The sequence below is a fragment of the Urocitellus parryii genome, chromosome X, assembly GCF_045843805.1.
Source record: "Urocitellus parryii isolate mUroPar1 chromosome X, mUroPar1.hap1, whole genome shotgun sequence".
Classification (NCBI taxonomy): Eukaryota; Metazoa; Chordata; class Mammalia; order Rodentia; family Sciuridae; genus Urocitellus; species Urocitellus parryii.
The window spans coordinates 41,631,193-41,653,971 of NC_135547.1; the positions used below are offsets into that span (position 1 = coordinate 41,631,193).

Below are 22,779 nucleotides of genomic sequence, written 5' to 3' on the forward strand. Positions count from 1 at the left end.
ACAATAAAAACTATATAAGTGAGTTACCTACTATGAATGAGAGTCACTGAACATAATCATCAGCAAGATTAGGAATCTGAGAATTATTAAAATAAGGAATAATTTTAAGAAAAATCATCCAATATTAACAGCAAAGATAGATGTAAATTATAAGACAGAAGCTAAAATACATGGGGGATAGAATTAAAGGCTCAATCTTTTTTTTTTTCTTAAATGGTTCAACCTTTATCCAAGAGGAATTCCAGAAGAAAACTAGAGAAAATTCAAGAAAGGTAATCTTCAGACGAGAAAGGTAATCTTCAAAGAAACAATGCCTGAGAATTTTCTAGGACTGATAAAAGACTGAAGAAACACAAATATCAAGTAAAACAAATAAAATTAAATCTCAGCCTAGACATATCATAGTCAATTTGCAGAACACCCCCACCCCCACCAAAAAAAAAAAAGCAAAGAGAAAGCAATTTTAAAAATTACCAGAGAGGAAAAATAGACTACCTACAAAGGAACAACAATGAGACAGATGAGAGACTTTTAAATTGCAACAATATAGGTAAATAATATCCTCAGAGTTCTGAGAGAAAATAACCATTAACCTAAGTTTCTTAACCCAGGTAAATTATTATTCTAGAGTGAGGGCAATAAAAACATTTGCAGAAATGAATTGAAAGAATCAAGAACTCACAAATTCTTGCTGAAGGAAATGCTAAAGTATATATTTGAGAATAGTGAGGTGGAAAAAGGAATGGTGAACAGAGATAACAGTAAAGATGTGGATAAATCTAAACAAGTATAGACTATAAAAATGATGAGGATGAATAATTTGGAGATATAAAAACAAAGTGAGGGGGGCATTGTTGGGTTAAAAGTAAGTCCTTGAATTATTTTAAGAGAGGGTAGAACTACTAACAAACTTTAGACATGTAAGTCTTTTAAAAAAAAGGAACAGAAACAGAATATATAGCTTCTAACACTTTAAAGAAAATAATAATTTAAACAATTGATTAATGGGAAAAATGCAAGGAAGGAGAAAAAGTGTAGATAAAGCACAAGAAAAGAGAACTCCAGTGCTAAGATAAGATAAATTAATTCAAATGCACCATTAGTCATAGTAAATGTAACTGGACTAAAACTTGTGAACTTAAAAACAGAATCTTGAGGGTATGGCGTTGCATGCCTGTAATCTCAGCTACTCTGGAGGCTGAGGCAGGAGGATCACAAGTTTGAGGCCAGCCTCAACAACTTAGTGAGGCCCTGTCTCAAAATTAAAAAAAAATAAATAAAGGGAGTGGTGGGGGTGTAGCTCAGTGGTAGAGTGTCCCTGGGTTCATTCTCTGGTACAGAAAAAAAGTGCTTCTAAACACAGAATCTTTATTGAATTAAAAATTCAAATTTTATCTAAAGGCTGTCCATCTTATCTAAAACATGGAAACCATGAAAAGTGTTATAAAAAGATAACAAATATTATTAGGGACAAAGAAAGAGTCACAACATACTGATAGAAGGAATAATCCACAAGGAAGATACAGCAATTCTAAATCTCACTACCTAAAAATACAGCCCCACAAATTGATAGAATTACAAAAAGAAACTGGTATATCTATAATCAGTGGTAAATTGTAATATACCTTTCCATGTTGAAAAAGCAGACCAAAAATTAACAAGAATGTAAGAAATTTGAACAATACAATTTAGAAAGTACTTGAATTGACATATACAGAATTCTGTATTAACAATTATAGAATGTTCATTTTTAAAAAATACTCATAGATCATTTACCACACTGTTTTACTACAATGCAATAAAATTAGAATTCAGGAACAAATGATAATTGAAAATGAATGCACTTGGAAATTTTAAAAAGTAGGTTATATAACCAGTTTGTGCTAAATATCATCCCATTTAAGAAAAAGTATCTATGGTATGCATTGGGAAAAACAAACTGGAAACAGGCACTAGCTTATAGGTATTTTCTAGTTTTGTTTTATTTTAAGGGTTTTTCTATATTGTTAAAGTTTCCTGCTTCAGTGTTATCATCGTGTATTTTTTTTCTAACTAGAAAAATCAAGAATAAATTTTATTTAGAATAACACATGGAATAATAAATTGCCTGAGCTATTGCAATAACCTTCTAATTGGTCTGCTTTTTTTTTTTTTACAATTATTGCTTCCTAATATATTCTCTTCCCCAAGCACTGAGAATAAAGTTCAATTACTAACCTTAGCCTAAAAGATTCTATAAGATACTGTTACAGCCTAATTTTCTAACCTTACTTACCTCCATTCACATTCCCCCAGGTTCACTCTACTCTAGCCTAGAGTTCTCCATGTTCTTTCCACCCTGGGTCTTCACATTTGCTATCCTTTGTACCTACTAGAAGTCTTATTGCTTTCCTTCCTGAAATGCCTTCTTTACCTAGGTATTCTTCATTTATTAGCTGAAATGTTAAATTTTTAAAGAAGCCTTTTCTACTTCCCTTTCTCAGACTAGGTTTGGTTTCTATGAGAAATAGTCTCAAAGTACCCATTCTTTGTCTTCACAGCAGTAATAATAACTTGGAAATATATGTTTATGTTTTTATTTGGTTATTACTTGTCTTCCTTGCTAAAACTGTCTTCTCATGAGGGCAGGGACCACATCTGGTTTGCTCATTTATACAGCCTCAGCACCTATTACTTTGTCAAGCATGTGCTAAGTACTCAGTGGATATTTCTTGAAAGAATGTATAAATGAGTGAATGAGTGAATAAAGATAAATCCCCATAACAGCTACTGGAGATTCTGGAACCAAAAAGTAAGGTGAGGAAGTTCATGAAGGAGAAGCATATATAAGCTATGCTATGCCACAACTGTGGTTTTAATTAACAGTTCTGGTAATGGCTCAGATTTACTGAAAAGTGCTGACAAGGTAAAGTTCCTCTTGTACTGTCTTTTCTGCATTTGATTTAGTGGACTATTCCTTTTCAAACGAGAAAAGTGTTGTGAATTAGCTTAAAAATGAAATCACAATATAACTACTGTAGTTTTTCCTCCTAAGGCCAAGGACAGTGAAGTAGGATGATTTCTAGAGGGGTGTAAATTACTGAATCACATTTCATTATTCTTGAAGTTCTGTTTCATTAAATAATTGATACAACAGGACATAACCAAGAACCCAATTCAAGTTCGCCTGAATATACTCTATCTTATCTTCCAGAAACAACTTGTACACATTCAGTAGGCTTGTGTAATAGTGGTCTTTGTAATTAGGGCAACTATATAGGAAAAAGAGATACATTTTCAACTGACTTGACTTTTTTTTTCCTAGAAAAGAAAAATATTGGTTATACTTGCCCCAGAGTATACAATTTAGGTTATAATCTAAAATTCTTAAAATACACCCTTTTAAAAAAGAGGCTAAGGAAACCAAAGTAGTCTGCACTTTAGGTTCTGTAACATTATTTTGGTTCTGTTACATCATGGACATTCACATTCACAAACATTAGTTTCCATCTCTTTCCAACTCTTTCCCCCACAGAAAAAAGTCATGGTGGTAGTTTACATGTCAAAATCTCTTAGTTTAGTTTTTAATCTAATCACTTTTTCTAAAATCTCAGTCTGATCCTTCTATTTAATCAAGTCACAAACTAGACGTTTGATAGTTATATACATAATTAACTCTAGAAAATCTTTTTGAGTATTTATCCCTTAATAGTTCACATGGAAGCGATATTTAGTTGTTCATTTCTTTCAAAAGTTACCCCCAGCTAATTCCACAGTTCTTTTTTTAAAAAAATATTTTTTTTTAGTTGTAGTTGGATACAATACCTTTTTTTTCATTTATTTTTATGTGGTGCTAAGGATAGAACCCAGCACTTTGCACATGCTAGGCGGGCGCTCTACCACTGAGCCACAACCCCAGCACTAATTCCATGGTTCTATAATGATGTGTAAGGTCTAGTAATACCAGTGTAAAAAATATAATTTATTTAAAAACAATTATGAAACAAATTCATGCAATAATATAGAATAGACAGTTCATAAAAATAGGCATGTCCAATTAAGAAGAAAGATAGGAAATGAGAGAACAGGATCTGTAAATGTGCATTTTTTTTTACAATATTCTGTTTAAATGTCAAGGATTTCGGTTGACTAAATAGAAACATAGTATGCCAAAAGGCATGGCTGTCAACTACTATTGCAGACCAAGTATGTAATTTTTTGGTGATAGGGACTGAATCCCAGGCCTAGCATAAGCTAAGACCATGCTTACCACTGAGCTACACCCTTAAGAATTTTTTTGACTTAAGTATCCAAGCACTGAAAGCATTACTAGGGAAGTCAAACAATGCTGTAGGCTCAAGAGTATTGCTTATTCAAGTAAATATATGTCTGGTATGATGCTTCAAATTATTATTTTTTTAATATTTATTTTTTAGTATTTGGCGGACACAACATCTTTGTATGTGGTGCTGAGGATCGAACCCGGGCCGCACGCATGCCAGGCGAGCACGCTACCGCTTGAGCCACATCCCCAAATTATTTATAATCCTTTGTTACCTGTATTTTTCCACATTTTTATTGGTGCATTATACTTGTACATAATGGTGGGATTTGTTGTTATATATTTGTACATGCACACAGTATAACAATATAATTTGGCCAATATCCTGTCATCTGTATATTACAGAATAATATTGAGAGCCTAGACAGAACACTGTAAATCATTTGATCAAATCAATGAAAAGGCAACCAAATGAATTTGTCTGATGATAATAATGACCTAATTAATTGGCTTAAGTTCTTCATATTCCTGAACTAAGTGGAAACTGTTTTGCCATCATATTTGTTATGTAATTGATCATGTAGTAATCTAAACTAATAGTAATCTAATTGGTTAAACTGTAATTATTCAATTCAGTAATATAGAATATAGAATAGCTCATTAATATGAGAAAACAACGTTTCCTAACAGAGTAAGAGAAATGACTGGTAATGATCAGAATATCACTAGAATTGTATATCAGCCATTTAAAACATGTCAGAATAATGGGACAATATAGAAAACATTAACCAAAATTTTCAGTCTTTTAATTTTTATCAATGACATATTACCAATTTTTCACCTATTCATGCAGTTTCAAAAGAAATTAATAAAATCCAACTCTCTTTGCATAGTCATGGTGACTTCAAGTGTCTCAGTCTCCAAAATATAGAATGCTTTAGCACTACTGCATTCCACAGGCTGGGGAAGAGTCACCAACAGCTTCCTAAAAATATAATATAAAATAAAAACCTAGAATTAGATTCTTAAAGTGATATATCACTTTCAATAAAGCAATAGAAAGCAATATATACCACTAGAATATTTTTAAACCCCCTCCAAAAAAATCCCCACTAATATTTAGACAGTACAAATACTGGATCAAAAATATGCCAAGTACCACAGTATACTATTTGGGGGCTTAAAAATTCAGTCAGATTTTTTTACTCCTTCTCTTTTAAAAAACTGACCTCATATTGCATTGTATAAACATCATCTCAGGCAATGTTTATAAGAATAGAAGTAGAACCATGCAACCTTAAGTTTGTTGGACAGATCTGTTGCCAGTCATATTTATGTGAAGATAGAATTGGCTGACTGATACAAATCTGAAAATTGGAATAGTTCTATAACACTTCTGCTAAAACAGCTTTAGGTTGAGATTCTAATACAGGTTTAGCTTTTGAAAATCAGGTTTGGAATTATTTCAATACCAGATCAATGAAAGTACTTTTCTCTGCTTGCTTCTGATTCTTTCTGCTACACATTGACAAAAATTCACTCTGATAGATTGTTGGGTTTATTTTGTGGTTTATGGCTCAGTTGCTGGTAGTTGTATGCTTTAGATGCATTGCTGGGATGAGACATCCATAATTCTGTCCTAGTGGTATGAATCTGAATTATGCATGGGTTCAGCACACACTGGTATCAGAAGAAAATTAAATGCCTAAAACACTTGTTACCTCACATTCTCATTACAGAAGGCATGAGTGTCTCTACAAAAAGTGGACAGAAAAGATTTTTTAGACACAAATCTGTAAAGGATTCTGACATTTTTTTTAAGGGGCACTTCTTGGATACGTGAATAGAGAACTAGTATTTCTTCCCTCATTTGCAAAGACCTATGTTCAGGGGACTGGGCTTGTTAAAAGTATTTATTACACATTTCTAAGAGTAATTTTCTGTGACTCTTGCTCCATTTCAGACAGGGTACCAGAAACAGTTCTTTCTACCTGAAGTAATTAAATGCTAAAGTATTTTAATGCCTCTTGTAATATTTGGCATCTCAAATCAGTAAGTACACAAAACACTTAAGAGTCCATCCTTTAAAGCTGTTTAAAATATAGTTTGTGCCAGAGTTAGATTTGCTTCATCTCATATTCTATAAATGATAATATATTCACTTTAAAAAGAAGGCAAAGCTTAATGTGGTAGCTTCATTGCACTAAAAGACATCTATAAATTAGCTCAAGAAGGAGTTCCAATGATAATGTGCACTTCTCTGTCCAGAGAGAAATAAATTCCAAAGACAGTTAGTGGCCATTGGAATGATCCATCTATTCCTGCATTTCTGTCTTGTCCTGAGTAGTATGGCCTCACATACTAAAATTTTGAACAACAGAATCATGAAAGTTGTTTAAGCTCTTAGTAGAAGGGAGGTATTTTTATCTAGTTTGTTTTATTGTCTAATATCTGTACAGAGATTTGTATTTAAATAAAATGAAAATCATACAAATACTTATAATGTATAATTCATTGAAAGACAGCAATGTGGTGCTCCCCTAGTATCTGGCAGACTATAAATGTTTGTTGAATGAATAAATAAATGAATGAAAAACAAATATTCAGGTGAACACCAAATCACATTTTGAATGATTACCATAGAATGGTACTATAAAATATGAATGAACATTTAAACCCAAACCCACTGCCATTATATTGATAATATATTTGCTTTTTAAGATGCTATAGTTTAGGCACTAATCAAATGATCATCCAGTGTTAATTTTCATTAGAAACTAAGTGCAAAAATAATATATGAAAGTACAAACAAAAAAATCTATAGTGTAAACTCAACTTTAGAGACTTGCATGCTGAGATTTATATTAGACAGTTTAAATTGATGTTGCTTGGAAGATATTTAAATAAAGGACAATCTTGTTCTGTTCATAAACAATAGAGTTTTATATTTTTTAAAATGTGGCATTTTTAAGCTTTCCTGTAGGAGATATGCTATTTTCAAAGAAATTGCAGAAATACTTGAGTTGCAATTCTACTATTCCATTTAGAAATTTTTTAGGTAAAGTATCTTTGAACATCAGTTAATTCTCAATTAATCTGAATTAAAGGAGCACAGCAAAAGCATGAATAATCTAAAGCAGCACTTGACCAAAAATTAGATTATATGTCTTTATAATGTACATTTAAAGTGTTCATTTAGGAGGCTCTAAGAATTCACTTTAAAAAAAAATACAATGAAACCTCATGTTAAGATGATGGTTGAAGATTCTGGGAAACTACCTCATTTTCCCCATCCTTTCTCTCTTCTATCTATTCCATGTTGGGGATATACATGCCAGAGTGACCAACTGGGAAAAAAATGAAGAATTCAATAAACTATTATGTTTGGTTTTATAATGCTAAGTATCTGGGCTTTATGGATAATGCTAATACCATTGACTATTGTTTGATTGAAATCACTAGTCAATTCAATTAAAATAAATTCATTTGTTCTGCTTTATAGGTACATGAAAAGAAGAATGTTTTCTCTTATATCTTTCTTAGTAGCCCAGCGTGGTGGTGTGTGCCTGTAGCTCCAGCTACCCTGAAGGCTGAGGTGGGAGGATCACTTGAGCCCAGAATTTCAAGACTAGGGATTAAACCCAGGGCCTCACTCATACTAGGGAAGCATTCTACCACTGAGATACATATCCAGCCCTCACAACATTTTTCTTGGAGTAAATAAACATAGTGTTACAGGATGTAAAAGTTAGAAACTAAAGAAAGTATGTATGAATATCAATATACTAAAAAACAAACAAATTTCTGATAATAAAATTTTGGATAACAGCCCGGGCACATGCCTGAAATTCCAGTGACTCAGGAGGCTGAGGCAGAAGGATTAAAAGTTCAAAGCCAACCTCAACAATTTAGTGAGACCCTACGCAACCTAAGGAGATCCTGTCTCAAAAAAAAAAAATAAATAATCTAGGAATTTAGCTCAGTGATAAAGTGCCCCTGGGTTCAATCCCCAGTACAAAAAAATAAATAAATAAATAAAAATGGATAATAGCATGGATGTTAAAGGATGCTTGGATATTTAGGAAAAGTGATAAAACACACTTATTTTCTAACTTCTATCTTAATTAAGTTTTCTTAAGAGATAGTACCTCTCTGTACTTACCACTTATTATTAAAGTACAGTATGCACAATATTTATCATTTGTGTATATCATTTATATGATTTAGTATATAAGTACAGCATACAAATGACCTAGTGCAGTCCAGACTCTATGTGGAAAAGTACCTCTGTGTGAGACTTTCATTTAGTGGGTTCTGATATCTATCTGAAATGACAGCATAGCCAGAACAGCTGCCTAAAGATTGATGGAGACAGTGAGAACTGCTAGGGAAACGGAAATTAACTCCATGGTGGGTAGATATGTGTGTGCATTTAACAAGTGTGCAGCTATTATAGAAGACTGACTGTTCACTTAACCAACTTTTCTTGCAAGGTTGTGTGGAAGAGTAAACATATGTATAAAATACAATACTCCTTTGAAGTGAATGTTAAGAATGGTGAAAGTAATTTTTACAACATGAGACTTTTTGGTGAGAAATACTTTTTTGAAATGATGTAAATAATGAGAAAATATTTGGTGTATACTCTTTTGTGGATTATTTTGGGTTAAATGCATCTATTATAGCAATCAAGATTAAGCTATGTATGTACATCAGATTGTTTAGGAGAGATCTACTTTTTATCTTCTTAAATCCTTAAGTTCAACAAAGGAGAATTATAGGTACTGATAATGGAAGAATGAGAATGCACTAGTAACTGCCTGCTCCTTAGACTCTGTTTGAAATGTTTATGAGTTACAGAGAAAGGACTACTGCAGACAACCAATGTGTGCTTACTATTTTATACATCCAGATGAAAAGTGAATAAAACTGACATATTTAGATATTTTATCTAACACATACCAGGTTCCATCAATTGCCTTTTTAAAGAGTTAGTTTTGAGACAGTACTGATTTATCCATTCTTTTTTAAAAAAATTGTTTTGTAGTTGTAGATGGACAGAATGCCTTTATTTTATTCATTTTTTGGGGGGTGTGCATAATTATTATTTTTTTATTGTTGGTCATTCAAAACATTACATAGTTCTTAATATATCATATTTCACAGTTTGATTCAAGTAGGTTATGAACTCCCAATTTTACCCCATATACAGATTACTGTATCACATCAGTTACACTTCCATTGATTTACATATTGACATTCTAGTGTCTGATGTATTCTGCTGTCTATCCTATTCTCTACTATATCCCCTCCCCTCCCCTCCCCTCCCCTCCCCTCCCCTCCCCTTTTCTCTCTCTACCCCCTCTACTGTAAATCATTTCTTCCATTTGTATTATTCTTCTCTTATTCATTTATTTTTATGTGGTGCTGAGGATCAAACCCAGTGCCTTACACATGCTAAGCAAGTGCTCTGCCACTGAGCTACAGCGCCAGCTCTGATTTATCCATTCTTTTTTTTTTTTAATATTTATTTATTTATTTATTTTGGTTTTTGGCGGACACAACATCTTTGTTGGTATGTGGTGCTGAGGATCGAACCCGGGCCGCACGCATGCCAGGCGAGCGCGCTACCACTTGAGCCACATCCCCAGCCCTGATTTATCCATTCTTCATGAGAAACACTTTATATCAGAATTTTACTCTTTGTATTGTTTTGGCAACATGATTTGTACCTATAACAAATAACAAGTCTTGTGATAACAAGACTATATTTGAGAATATGAAAACATTTAACAGAATTATTCTTCATCTATATTATTTTAAAATGTGTCCATAAAACCTGAGGATCTAGCGATGCATTAGCTCTTAGAATTTTTGTTCTAAGTAATTAATGACAAGAATTTTATTTATTTTTTTAGATGAACATAATCCAAGTTTTACCTTACAGCTCTACAACATTAGAAAAGTTAAAAGATACTGCTTCTTTTTGTATATGCCATCACTATACAAAAACATCACATGTAAGACTTAAAACTTAAGGGGTTTTCACTTCCAGTTATTTTTTTCTGAAAGATAAACTATCTGAATGTCAAGGATTATATTTTCATAGTATCAATCCCTCCAAATATATAAATGCAAATTGGAAAAAATCAAACTATTTCCAAACATTTGTATTTATACTATGTAGGTCAATAATTAACTGAAATTTTGCAGTTCTTAGGATTTTAGGGGGTGAGGCACAATAATTTGTATACTTGTAAAAAGATTATTTACTACTAAAGACTCATTAGTATTATAATACATTATTCTAAGTTTTACTCACTTATTAGGAGTCCGAAGATCAATGATCATTTCCTGGATATCAATTTTAATTTCAGAAGGGTTTGTATTGGGCAGTTTAATTTTAACCTGAGAGAAAATGAGAAGGAAAATACTGTTATCTTAGAGCACTAAATTTGAAAAGTATAATAATATATGAAGAAGGAAAAACTAATATCTATTAAGTGCCAACTATGTGCCAGTATGCCCTCTGCTTATATCAATCTTGACAAGCAAGGATTCTTAGCTCCATTTTACAGATAGAGAAACAGAGAGGTTAAGTGAGTGACTCAAGGATAACCGCCTGTAATTTGACTAAGGTTTATCTGACTCCAAAGTTATATAGAAACAGTGAAGTTACTTTCCTATAACCTACATTGTTTAAAGTGCACAGCTAGACTTGGTGGGGACCCTTGACCACCTTTATGTCAGTGGGAAATTTGTCTGAGAAAATGTTTAGTTGTCATATTAGGTGTGGGTTGCTGATGCATCTTGTAGTCTCTAGGTAAAAACTCAAATTTCCTAGGGAGGTGTAGGAATCCAGAAATGTTATTAACATAACAAAGAGAAACAATAGTATGACTTCTACCTCCCAGAAAGAACTACTTTCTGGTGTAGTTAGATTCCTTTTACAAATGTCTCATATCTCAATTACCACATGGCCCAGCAATTCCACTCCCGGTTATATATACACAAGAGCATTGAAAATAGGTACTCAGGGGCTGGGGTTGTGGCTCAAGCGGTAGCGCGCCCGCCTCGCATGCGTGCGGCCCGGGTTCGATTCTCAGCACCACATACCAACAAAGATGTTGTGTCCGCCGAGAACTAAATAAAATAAATATCAAAAATTCTCTCTCTCTCTCTCTCCTCTCTCCTCTCTCACTCTCTCTTTAAAAAAAAAAAAGAAAATAGGTACTCAAAGAAAACATGTACGTAATGTTTTGGTTCATAGCAACATTATTCACAACAGGCAAAAGACAGAAATAAACCAAATATGCATTAACCAATGAATGGATAAACAAAAGTAGTATATCCAACAATGGAATATTATTCAGTCATAAAAGGAATGAAGTTCTGTTATATTGACAAACACTGAAAACATGCTAAATGAAATAAATCAGGCACAAAACATATGTTTTTAAGAATTGTCCAGAATAGGCTAAACCAGAGAAACAGAAAGTAGATTGGAGGACCAGGGACTGGAAGGATGGAGAAAAGGGGAAGGACTGCTTAATGGGTGTGAGGTTTCCTTTTGAGTTGAAGAAAATATTCTGGGATTAGATATTGGTGATGGTTGAACAACACTGTGAATGTACTAAATGTCACTAATGGTGACTGTGTATTTTATCACAAAGGTCTCATCTCTAATTTACACTCATTCTCTTTTTTGATGGATTTTTTTTCTCTCTCTGATATGGCATAAGGTTTCCATAAGCAGCGAAACAACGAAAAATGCAACCTAAGCTTCAGGTAAATCATGAAGCCTCGTTTAAAATATGCTAGATATGAAATCTTGGACATTTGGAGATTTCATGTCTGGAATGGCCAGAATGAAAGTAGCAAGTTATGTGGGAAATACATGTCAAATAATTAATGGGACAAATTGGAATTCCTTGTAAAAAGCTCAAGGTAGGCAAAGCATTTTTGTAGCATCATACACTTGTGAGTTGTATGCTACCTAATTGAATCTGTATTCAAACAAAAATTTGTAAATAGAGCTCTGGAGTTGCTACTATCTAGATACTTCATGTGGTTAATATTTTCATTAAACAAACAATTACTTTCTAATTTATATTTCAAAATTTCATATCTTCATAGTTGGAAATGCTTTAAGTAAAAGAAATAGAACATTTCTCAAAGAGGCAGTTAGAGGTGCTCTTGAAAGGATAAAGAATTTGAAATGTAAAGGATAAGGTTTGTAAAGTTTTTAAGTTGCATTCAGAACCTGAAATTCATGTGGCAGTAAAACAATTCCCGGAATTGCCCATTGTATGTTGAAATCTCCCCTGACTATCTGGTTGTTCTGTAAAAACAACCCACCCTCCTGGAAAGAAACCGTGCACGTATACACCTCAGGGCTTAAGCCAATCAGTTCGAATGTATACCCTTCTTTGTGCTGACCAATCACCCCTACCCGACCTGTTCCCGCTAGTGAATGTGCTAATCATGTTTTAGAGTTGTTATTTGATTTTCCCACACGGTATGTGATGATTTGCTAAGGGATGCTATGATGTATGTAAAGTCCCTGCCCTCTCCAAAGAATGTATATAAACTCTGCTTAAATTGTTCTCTGGGGCTCTTTGTTCTCTGCTCCTCTGAAATGAGCTCTGAGCCCCAGCATGCTGGACCCCCAATAAATCCTTTGCTGTTGCATGAGACAGTCTCTTGGTGGTTTTTTCCTCCGACGTTCACCCGACCTTTACACTCTGACTCAAAGTAAATGAGTATTCTATTGTATAAAATTGACCCACTTTTATTATATTACATTTGGGTTGGATAGTAAAAGAATAACTCATGTTGACTCATGTCACTTGGATTGAGGTATACAAATACTTGTTTCTTTACTCTGAAATGCTTAGATCTTTCAAGGTAAAATATTATTTACCCAGGATTGAAATGACAATTGAGAAAGGAAAGTAATTATGATTTACATGAAATTTAGATGCAGTTTTTAGGGAGAACTTCAAAGTGGTTCTTGAGATCATCTGTGGTTCTAGTGAAGAGTAATTCAGAAACAACTCACTAACCTTCTCCTTAAGGAAATTAAAATTGGATACTAACATGATTTTGAAGCCAGATTTAAAGATAGTTAGTGTAGTTAGGTAAATTGGGTCTAACATCTAGTAAGATAAATAAAATGGAGGCCATTATAGAGAATGGAGCCCAGGAAAGTAGAGCAGCTCTTGGGGAAATTGAAATGTTAATGTTCCCAAGGCCCAGAGCCCATCCTAAGGAAATGTTAATGAAGCAGCTTCCAGCAAACTGGGAGGTGCTAATGGAAAGCCGCCCCAGGCCCTTCCTGCCTAGATTACTCCTCTGGCCCATCAGTCCCTCACCTTTTGGGCCTTCCCACCTACATTTCATCACTTCAAGATAACAGAACAAGACAAAAATGCATGCGACTGGAATGCTGGAAATCTGAAAGTAAACCTTAGCTATAAAAAAGGGAAGACCTCCCCCTTCCAGGGATTCCACATCTTGGGTCCCCTTCTTCCTCCGGGGAGAAGTCTTTTCTACTGTCCTTAATAAAGCTTCTACTTTCCACTCTAAATTTTCCTCTGTGTGCTTCTCTGGTGCTATACTTCAGCTTTGGGGAAGCAAAGACTTGTCACCGGTAAACAGCGGTAACAATTTCAGAGAAGAAACAAGAAAAGGAACAGATAAGTTGGAATGGTGCACATTATTTTCTCACAAGATAAAAGATTCCATGAGGGATCGTAACAGAAAAAAACCCCGATGAAACATAAATCAGACTTCCTTGTAATTTATACTTTCAGTGAATACATGGAAAATAGACATTCGTATTAATTGACCTCTGATTGTGCTCAAAACCTAACTTGTTTCACTATTGTATTTACTAACACCAGTAAATACAGGATGCCATTGATCAAACAATTAAAGGGATTGATGTTCTTTTCTTCATGTGGATGGCAAATTGAATTCATTTCAAAGAATTATTTTAATAAGTAAGCTATGAAAAACTGCTAAAATTTTCATGGTGAGACTTTCAACTTTTTTGAGAACTTAATCTTTGGAGTCAGACTTGGGTTTGAATTCTAATTCTGTCACTAGCTATTTATTGTCTGCTATTTACCTATTATTGCAAAACCAAATACCCCTAAATTTGTGGCTCAAACAACAATAAATAGTTATTATTTCATACATTTTCAGTGGATCAGGAATTTGGGAGTGGCTTAGCTTAGTGGGTCTGGCTTAGGGTTTTTCTTGAATTTGTGGTCAATATATTGGCGGGGTTGTAGAAGTCTGACGGTTTTTTCACATGGCTGTTGGCAGGAGGCCTCAGCTCTTTATCCCATGAAATTCTTCATGGAGTTGCTTGAGTGCCTTATGACTCAACAACTATCTTCTCCCCAGAATGACTGATCCAAAGATCAAAGCAAAAACAATACTCTTTAAAATGCAACCTAAGAAATGACACTTTTTCATTTTTGTAATATCTTGTTGCTTATTCAGGTCAGCCCTATTCAATATAGAAGGTTAGTCATAACCAACAGAGGGAAGAATATCAGGAGTGAAGCTGGTTATGACTAACTTGAGTCCAAACATCTGCCTTTAAGTCTGGTAAATGAAAATTAACAGGAACAATGTCCACTAATTTAAGGTTTATAAGATCCTTTCCACATTCAGCTTCTCTTCAGGCAAGTATTTAAAAAACTACTCAGTATTTTTACTATCAAGAAATTCACTTTGAGGCTTTCCTTGAAAGAGGCAGAAATAGGTCAAAGTGCTTACAAATTATTTCCATAGGCATTCATTTGTTATCCTTTATGTTTTGTAATAGAGCTAGCTCACTATATCAAAGTCTTTGGAGGTGTCTTTATTGTGGGATTATCACTTTGAGTTTTAAATCTCTTATTTATTCTTTTGTTCTTATGAAAGATTTATGTGACAAGATGATTCATGAAAGATTATCTTCCTATAACCTATAAGTGATTAACATAGGCTCCCAAGCTCCTCAGATAAGCATATTTGATCTTATTACAAGATGTGTGAAAATTGACATGAGAAGTCTAAATAAGAGGTGTTCTGTGGAGATCATTCATTCTCGATTTCCTCTTGAACTGTCACTTTGTCACTACCAGAAGAGAAGAATAATTTTAAAATATCTTATATGTTACTTGGCCAATCGAAACTATTTATTGAAATTACAGTGAAACTTAAAGATATACAGAAAGTTTTGGGCTAATTCTTTGGAAGATATCCTAAATTAATGTATGGGTTATAGATATTGTAAAAATATTTCTATTTAAGGGCTGGGATTATGGCTCAGCAGCAGAGTGCTCGCCTAGCACGTGGAAGGCTCTGGGTTTGATCCTCAGCACCACATAAACATAAATAAATAAAATAAAGGTATTGTGTCCAACTATAACTAAAAAATAAATATTTAAAAAATATATTTCTATTTGATAGAAATACATAAATAGCTCTCAAAATATTTGATTCTTAGGAAAGAAGTTAAGATCACCTGAGTTTCCATTTGAAACTAAACAACATTAAAAGTTCAGATTAACAGAAAAAATTGTTTAGTTTCATTCTGAATTGCTTCAGTAATTTTCCATAATTTAGCTATGGAAAAACACATAAAATATTTTTCTACTGCAGCTATACTAAGTATAAAAATTCTCATGAGCAATAAAAACCTATAAGTTGGTAGATCCCTAAATTGAAATTATATAAATAACTGCATACACACACACATACACACACACACACACAATGGAATATTACTCAGCCATAAAGAAGAATGAAATAATGATATTTGCTGGTAAATGGGTGGAACTGGAGAATATTATGCTAAGTGAAATAAGCCAATCCCCAAAATCCAAAGGATGAATGTTCTCTCTGATTTGTGGATGCTAACTCAAAACAAGGGAGAGGAATAATAGAAATCCATTGGATTAGACAAAGGGAAGGGAGGGAGAAGGGATAGGAAAGACAATAGATTAACCAGACATAACTTTCCAAGCCTTGTATTTTAATACATGACAAGGATAACTCTGCATCATGTACAACGACAAGAGTGGAATCCTAAATAGGATAAGTTATACTCTATGTATGTATAATCTGCCATACTACATTCTACTGTCATGTATAAATAAAAACAAATTCAATTTTTTTTTTAAAAAGAAAGAGGATCTCTTAGGCTGTTTGGAAAGGCTGTAGCGATGAAAGACTTGAAGCAGGGAGATGAGTCAAGTGAGAATCATAATGGCCCAGGTGAGACATGATGGTGGTTTACAACATGAAAGTAGTTGCAGTTGTAATGAAAACCAGATGGATTTATAATATATTTTGAAGGTAGAGCAAGTAAGATTTGCTGATGGATTGAATATGAGGTATTAAGGAAAAGGGAATGAAGGGTGATTTCGATTTTTAGCTTGAGCAAATAGGTGAATGTTACTGCTGTGAGGATGATAAGTGGGAAAGAGGTTTGGGGAAAACAACTGAATTCTGTTTGGGGCATGTTAAGTTTGAATTGCCTATTAAACCAGTGGGAGATGCCAAGTGAACAGTTGAGGGATAACCTATTTAAGGGTATAGGACTACATGGAAGAGAACAGATAAAGAAAAAAAGATTCAAATCAATACTGGGGATATAACTCAGCAGCAGAATGCTTGCTTACCATGTTGAAGGCCCTGAGTCCCATCCACAGCACTGCCCACTGTTGGGGTGGGGGAGGGGAGAATGCTCATGGGAGAGTGAACAAGCACCAAAGGTCAAAGCTTAAGAAAACTGCATACAAAAGAGGAAGAGCCAGTGATTTGGGAGCAAAGGAGAGGAGGAATTCCTAGTGATTTTGGAAGAAAACTACCTATAGGATCATTACAGAGGAAACTGAGTCTCAAGGAGGGAATAGTCAAGGTGGTATGCTGCTAAATGATCATTCTCATACTCTCTTTTTCTAATCAGTGTTTCTAAACTAGAGAGAAGCAATATTGGCATTTTTTTATAGAACAATTCTTCACTTTTCAAGACCATCCCTTCTGTGGCAAGGCTGGCCCCTGAGTATTAAATGACAATAATATTCTGCAATCATTGTGACAACTGAAAATGCCTTCACCCTTTTCTAAATGTCCCCAGGGACTCATACCATGACTAATTTTTTTTTACTCTTTGATCATTAGCACCAGTGACACACCATAGGAACTAAATAAATATTATACAAATGGATCTTTGTTATAAGCTGAAAAGTATACTTAAAACTCTCCTAAGAAAAACTCCCTAAACTGGGGCTGGGGTTGTAGCCCAATGTTAAAGAACTTGCCTAGCATGTGTGAGGAACGGGGTTTGATTCTCAGTGCCACATAAAAAATAAATAAATAAAATATATTGTATCCATCTATAACTAAAAAAAAAATTTTAAACTCTCTAAATTGTGCCTCTTCCTCAATACCTATCTCTCTCCTTTTTTACACTGCTTAACTGTTCAAAGATAATCCATATTTGCTGCCTTGCCTTCTTCACTTCCTCTTCATTTTTCCAACTTTCTTCAATCCACATTAGCCATAACACTGAAGTTTCTCTCTTTCAAAGATCACTGAACACTTTATTGACAAATCTAGAAGTTCCTTCTGCATCCTAATCCTGGCTTTACTTCTGTTATAGCATTAGACACTATTGTGGTTTCCCTCCCATCTGAGAATCCTTCTCAGATCCTTTTCTTTTTTTTAACTCTTAAATTTATTTTTGCAACTGATATATAAAACCATAAAAATTATACATAACATTGGGGTGCCATGTGATGTTTCATTGCATGTATACATTGAGTAATGTTTAAATCAGGTCATTATTGTTATCTATAGTCATCCTACTGTATAATCATACACAAGAACTTCTTGCTCTTATCTAACTATAATTTAGATCCACTCATTCCTCCCTATCCCAACTCTCTTCAAACGCTGCTACTCTCAACTTCTATAACATCAGATTTTTATATTCCATGTATCCTCCTTTGTTCATCCATCAAATATTGGTATTTTCCAAGTTCAACCTATGAAACCCCTTGCATTGAATTAAAAGTTTTTGCCAGTTCCAGCTCAATGATTCTGGACCATGTAGTCTAGATATTTTGATTAAACATCCTCAAAATGGCATCATCAAAATGTGATATTACTGATTTTTATTACCAAGTAATATGTATACCCTAATTTCTTTCCTAATTTTAAGTCCATCTCTCAATTTCTCTGTATTTCACTATAGGGGACTTTTATTTTCAACTCTGCTAATTGTGGTATTAACATTTTAAATAGATATTATTTTCACAACTAGAAATACCTTAATTCTCTACAATTAGATTAGCTCTATTTTTGTGGTACTGAGGATTGAACCCTTGAACCCAAAGCTCACACATGCTAGGCAAGTGCACTAACACTGAGCTACATCCCCAGCCCTAAATTAACTTTTTTTAATATTTAATTTTAGTTGCAGTTGGACACAATACCTTTATTTATTTTTATGTGGTCTGAGGATCGAACCCAGGGCTCACAAGTGCTAGGCAAGCGCTCTACTGCTGAGCCACAACCCCAGCCCCCTAAATTAACTTTTAAGGAGACATTAGTTCCTCACTCCCACTACTACCATCATTGTGAAGGAATACTATAAGCTATAAATGTCTATATGTTTGAGAATTATTAGAAATTTAACTGAAGTTTGACTGTGCTACCTGCAGCTGATAATAAAAAAATCACATTATATCACGAATATCCTCCTTACCACACAGTCTGATATATAATAGATCAAACAAGGTCAGCATAATCAGGAAGCCTAACAAAAGAAAACAAAATAAAGCAGGTATCTATCCTCTAGAATTTTAAATGGAAAAAGAGATTTCATTTACTTATCAAGCAGTCAAATCTACTTATTCATTAAAAGTAAATGAATATGAATGTTTTAACCTTAGGAGACAAATCATGATTCGAGGAGCAGACCATTCAAGAAAAAGTGAATTCTCAGAGGATGAGCAGACACTTTGCCAGAATGATTGATAGCCCTTTCTGAGATAAATACATGTGATAAACATGTGATTCCTCATTGGGTCTGTTAGATGGTGACTGACTTCTATCCTATCCCTGACTCAGATCCTGTTCTCAGTAAGATTTAGGGATGGGAACAAGACTCATTTCCTAGGGAGGTGGTGACAATAAAAACTAAAAATAACCAGGCTTAATAGCTTGCTCATTAGGTCACATCAGAATGTCCTCTTGTCAATATAGATCCCTCAGAATAGGAGCACAAAAATATTATGCATCCATTCTACTTCAAAAATTTATTTGCAGGCTACTTTTCCCTTCTTCTCTAACAGAATAATTGGCAATATACTAAGTAAAATAACAATAACTCTAGTCCCACTCAGTTTTGAATTTTAGAGATAGTTTGTTGTTCAACATCCCTGAGTGAAAATGGGAATCCACTGACCTATATCCCCAATGTACCTACCCCACTTCCTGCCATAAACACTCCTGTGGAGAAGTCAGGCTATATTCCTACATATCTTTGATATAGTTCCTTTTTCCATATGCCTTAATTGGCACCCAAAAGTCCAGTGTCTCATTCAGTCCTGTCCTCAAGAATAGACAGGTTTGCACTTTCTTACCTTGTTTCTATGATGGACTTTTTACTTCTCCCTCATCTTTGTTAGTACCTCCAAAACTATGCCACAATCCCAGCCTCACTGATCCAATCCCCCTTGTTTTTTATATTAAATTAATACCTGACTGTAGAACTGTAAGAAGAACTTATAATGTCTGTTTTGAACTGTCTCTGATTGTTGGTTTTATCTCACTGGCCCCCTTTTGTGTCCCTAATTAGCTAATTCCTCTAAGTTTCATAGTACCCCTCTCAACACCCCTCCCAAAACACACTCATATGTGAATGCAGAATATATGCATGTGCACGCACACACACACACACATGCACACTACTGAAAATCACATTAACTTTGTTCCAATCCTGATGGAAATCAGGCATTCAGTGGTAGTAGATTCTAACACCTGCAGAAAACAAACACCATCAACTTTGAAAATCAACACCTCCAGTCTCTTTCTTCTTCTTGAGTTCCACATGGATTTGTATTTCTAACAGCCTCCTGGATACTCTCAACAAAATTTCCCACAGGCACTTCAACCTAATATAACCCAAAATTAATATCTTTCTCTTAGAACTTTGTCTTCTTTTTGCATTCCATACCCCACAACACACAAAGAAAACCACCCTTTGACTGCTTACTGTCCTGAAAGAATTGATGGTAATTAAAAACTGAAAAAATTCAGAAGATTAAAATGAAAAAAAAGAACATCTCTAAGTCAACCAGTTAGAGATAGCCATATTATATTCCTATACCTTAATTAAAGCCATCATTATTCACTTAGTCACCTGGACTAGAAACCTAACTCTTGTTTTTCCTTTACATATCTCATTCAATCACTTTCAAAGTTCTATCAATATTAATAATAAAATATTTACTGAAGACATTCTTTTATCTCCATCCCCATTGGCACAATCTATTCTTACTTCTTTCACTTGAACTAAGTGCAGTTGCCTACCACCAGTTTTCCCAAACTCAGATTTTCTTCTATCACAATCACCACTAAATTCTATGTTCACACTGCCACCAGAGTTGTTCTGAAATATGCATGCAATCATTTAACTTACCCACTTTATTTTTAAATTTTTATTCTTTTAATTCAGTACTGGGGATTAAACCTAGGGGTGTTCTACCACTGAGTGACATCCCCGGCCCTTTTAATTTTTTTTTTAAATTTTGAGATAGAGTCTCAGTAAATTGCAAGTGAGACTTGCAATCCTCCTGCCTCAGCCTCCCAAGTTATTGGGATTACAGGCATGTACCACCACAGCCAGATAACTCACCCACTTTAATATATTTACTAACACTAATATGCAGAAAATAAAGTCCAAATTTCATGGTGTTTTCTCTTCTTGAGCTTCCCTAACAAAATATCATACACTAGATAGCTTAAACAATAGAAAAAAATTGTTTGTAGTTCTGGAGCCTGGATCGGATGCTAGCATGGTTTAGTGAAGATCCTCTTCCTGACTTGTAAATGGCTGGGGATTCCTTGTGTCCTCATATGGTGGGAAGAGAGTAAACAAGCTCTCTGTTGTTTTTTATCAGGCCACATTAATCATGAGGGTGCTACCTCATGATCTCATGTAAACCTGCCTCATGACCTCATATAAACTTAATTATTTCTCTAACACCCTATCTCTATATTGCATCATATTGGGAGTTTATAGCTTCAGCATATGAATTTTGGTGGGACCCAATTCAGTCCATAGTACATGATACAGCATTCAAAGAGTTTCACAACTAGCCCTAAGTCACTTATTCTATCTTCTATATTATTTTATGCCAGTGAATTCAAGGGCTCCAGAAATATCACAAATAGTTTTTAAAACATACTATCTACTTTCATAGCACTCTCTTTGCTCATACTGTTCACTTGTTTGGAGAACTTTTGACCCTTTGCTGCCTGAAATCTTATGGGTTCTTCAAATATTCTAGTGAAATGCTACTTTTGTTGCACGTCAGCTTGGACTTCCCCTTCTTTTCATTCATATCATTTTACATAATTTTCCATTGAATTCAAATAGCCTGGGCTAATCTATCAAAATCTACAAGTGTGACCTTAATGTGGTTGTACTTCAGTAACATCTATAAAATAAGGGTAATAATAACATCTATTTCATAGGGTTGGTGTGGTGATTAGTGAGTATATGTATAAAATTCTTAGAGAAATGCTTGACACATAATACATGTTAAACAAAGTGTTTGCTATTATTATCATCATCATTATTATTTATATATCATATTAAGTGAAAATAACCAGGACAAAAACGTATTTTCATATTGTATAAATATAGGGAAATGGCTCCATTTTGGGACTCTAATGACTTTGCACATAGACCACATAGGCAAGGTTCAACTAGAGTGTGACCCAGCTCTTGGCAGAACATCCTGTGATCCTCCTGGAATATGGAAAGATAGGCAGTCTTTGAAGAACTACCTTAATTCTATTTCTTATCTGCCTCTCTTCATTGTGGGAAGCTCTGTATTTTGCAGGAAGCTGCTGTGAGACAGTTTCTCATTCTACTCCCCAGTTCCAGAAAGGCATATAACTTCCTACCTCACTCCCCTGGGCTATAGATGAAGACTATAAAACAGCTAATTGGAGGCTAGAGTTGGCTTTTCAGCTGTAGACTGTCCCACTGATTCTGTTACTTGCCATTTGGTTTGATATTCTCTTGTGGGAAAAGGCATATGAGGAGCTGACACTATACAAGTTGTGCTAATGTTGTGTAAGTAATGATCTATTTTCTTTTGGGGATATTGTTTCCTTATTAGATCAATCAGTGAAAATCTGGTAAGTCCACCTGATAGTTACCACTGCATTGCTGCTTGTAGGTGGCTTAATATCTTGACAATAAGCTCCTAGAGAGA

The 22,779-nt window shown here is 34.3% G+C and overlaps 1 protein-coding gene across 1 annotated transcript in view; it reads right to left on the reverse strand.

Moving 5' to 3' along the window:
• Positions 1 to 5,116: 5,116 nt before the first annotated feature.
• Dnaaf6 (dynein axonemal assembly factor 6) overlaps positions 5,117 to 22,779 on the reverse strand; it is a 40,437-nt gene continuing 22,774 nt past the window's right edge. Inside the window, exons 6-7 of the mRNA XM_026402661.1 lie at positions 10,584 to 10,669; positions 5,117 to 5,246 (exon numbers count right to left, since the gene is read on the reverse strand). Of these exons, the coding sequence (XP_026258446.1) occupies positions 5,117 to 5,246; positions 10,584 to 10,669 (216 nt within the window). The remainder of the gene's footprint in view (positions 5,247 to 10,583; positions 10,670 to 22,779) is intronic.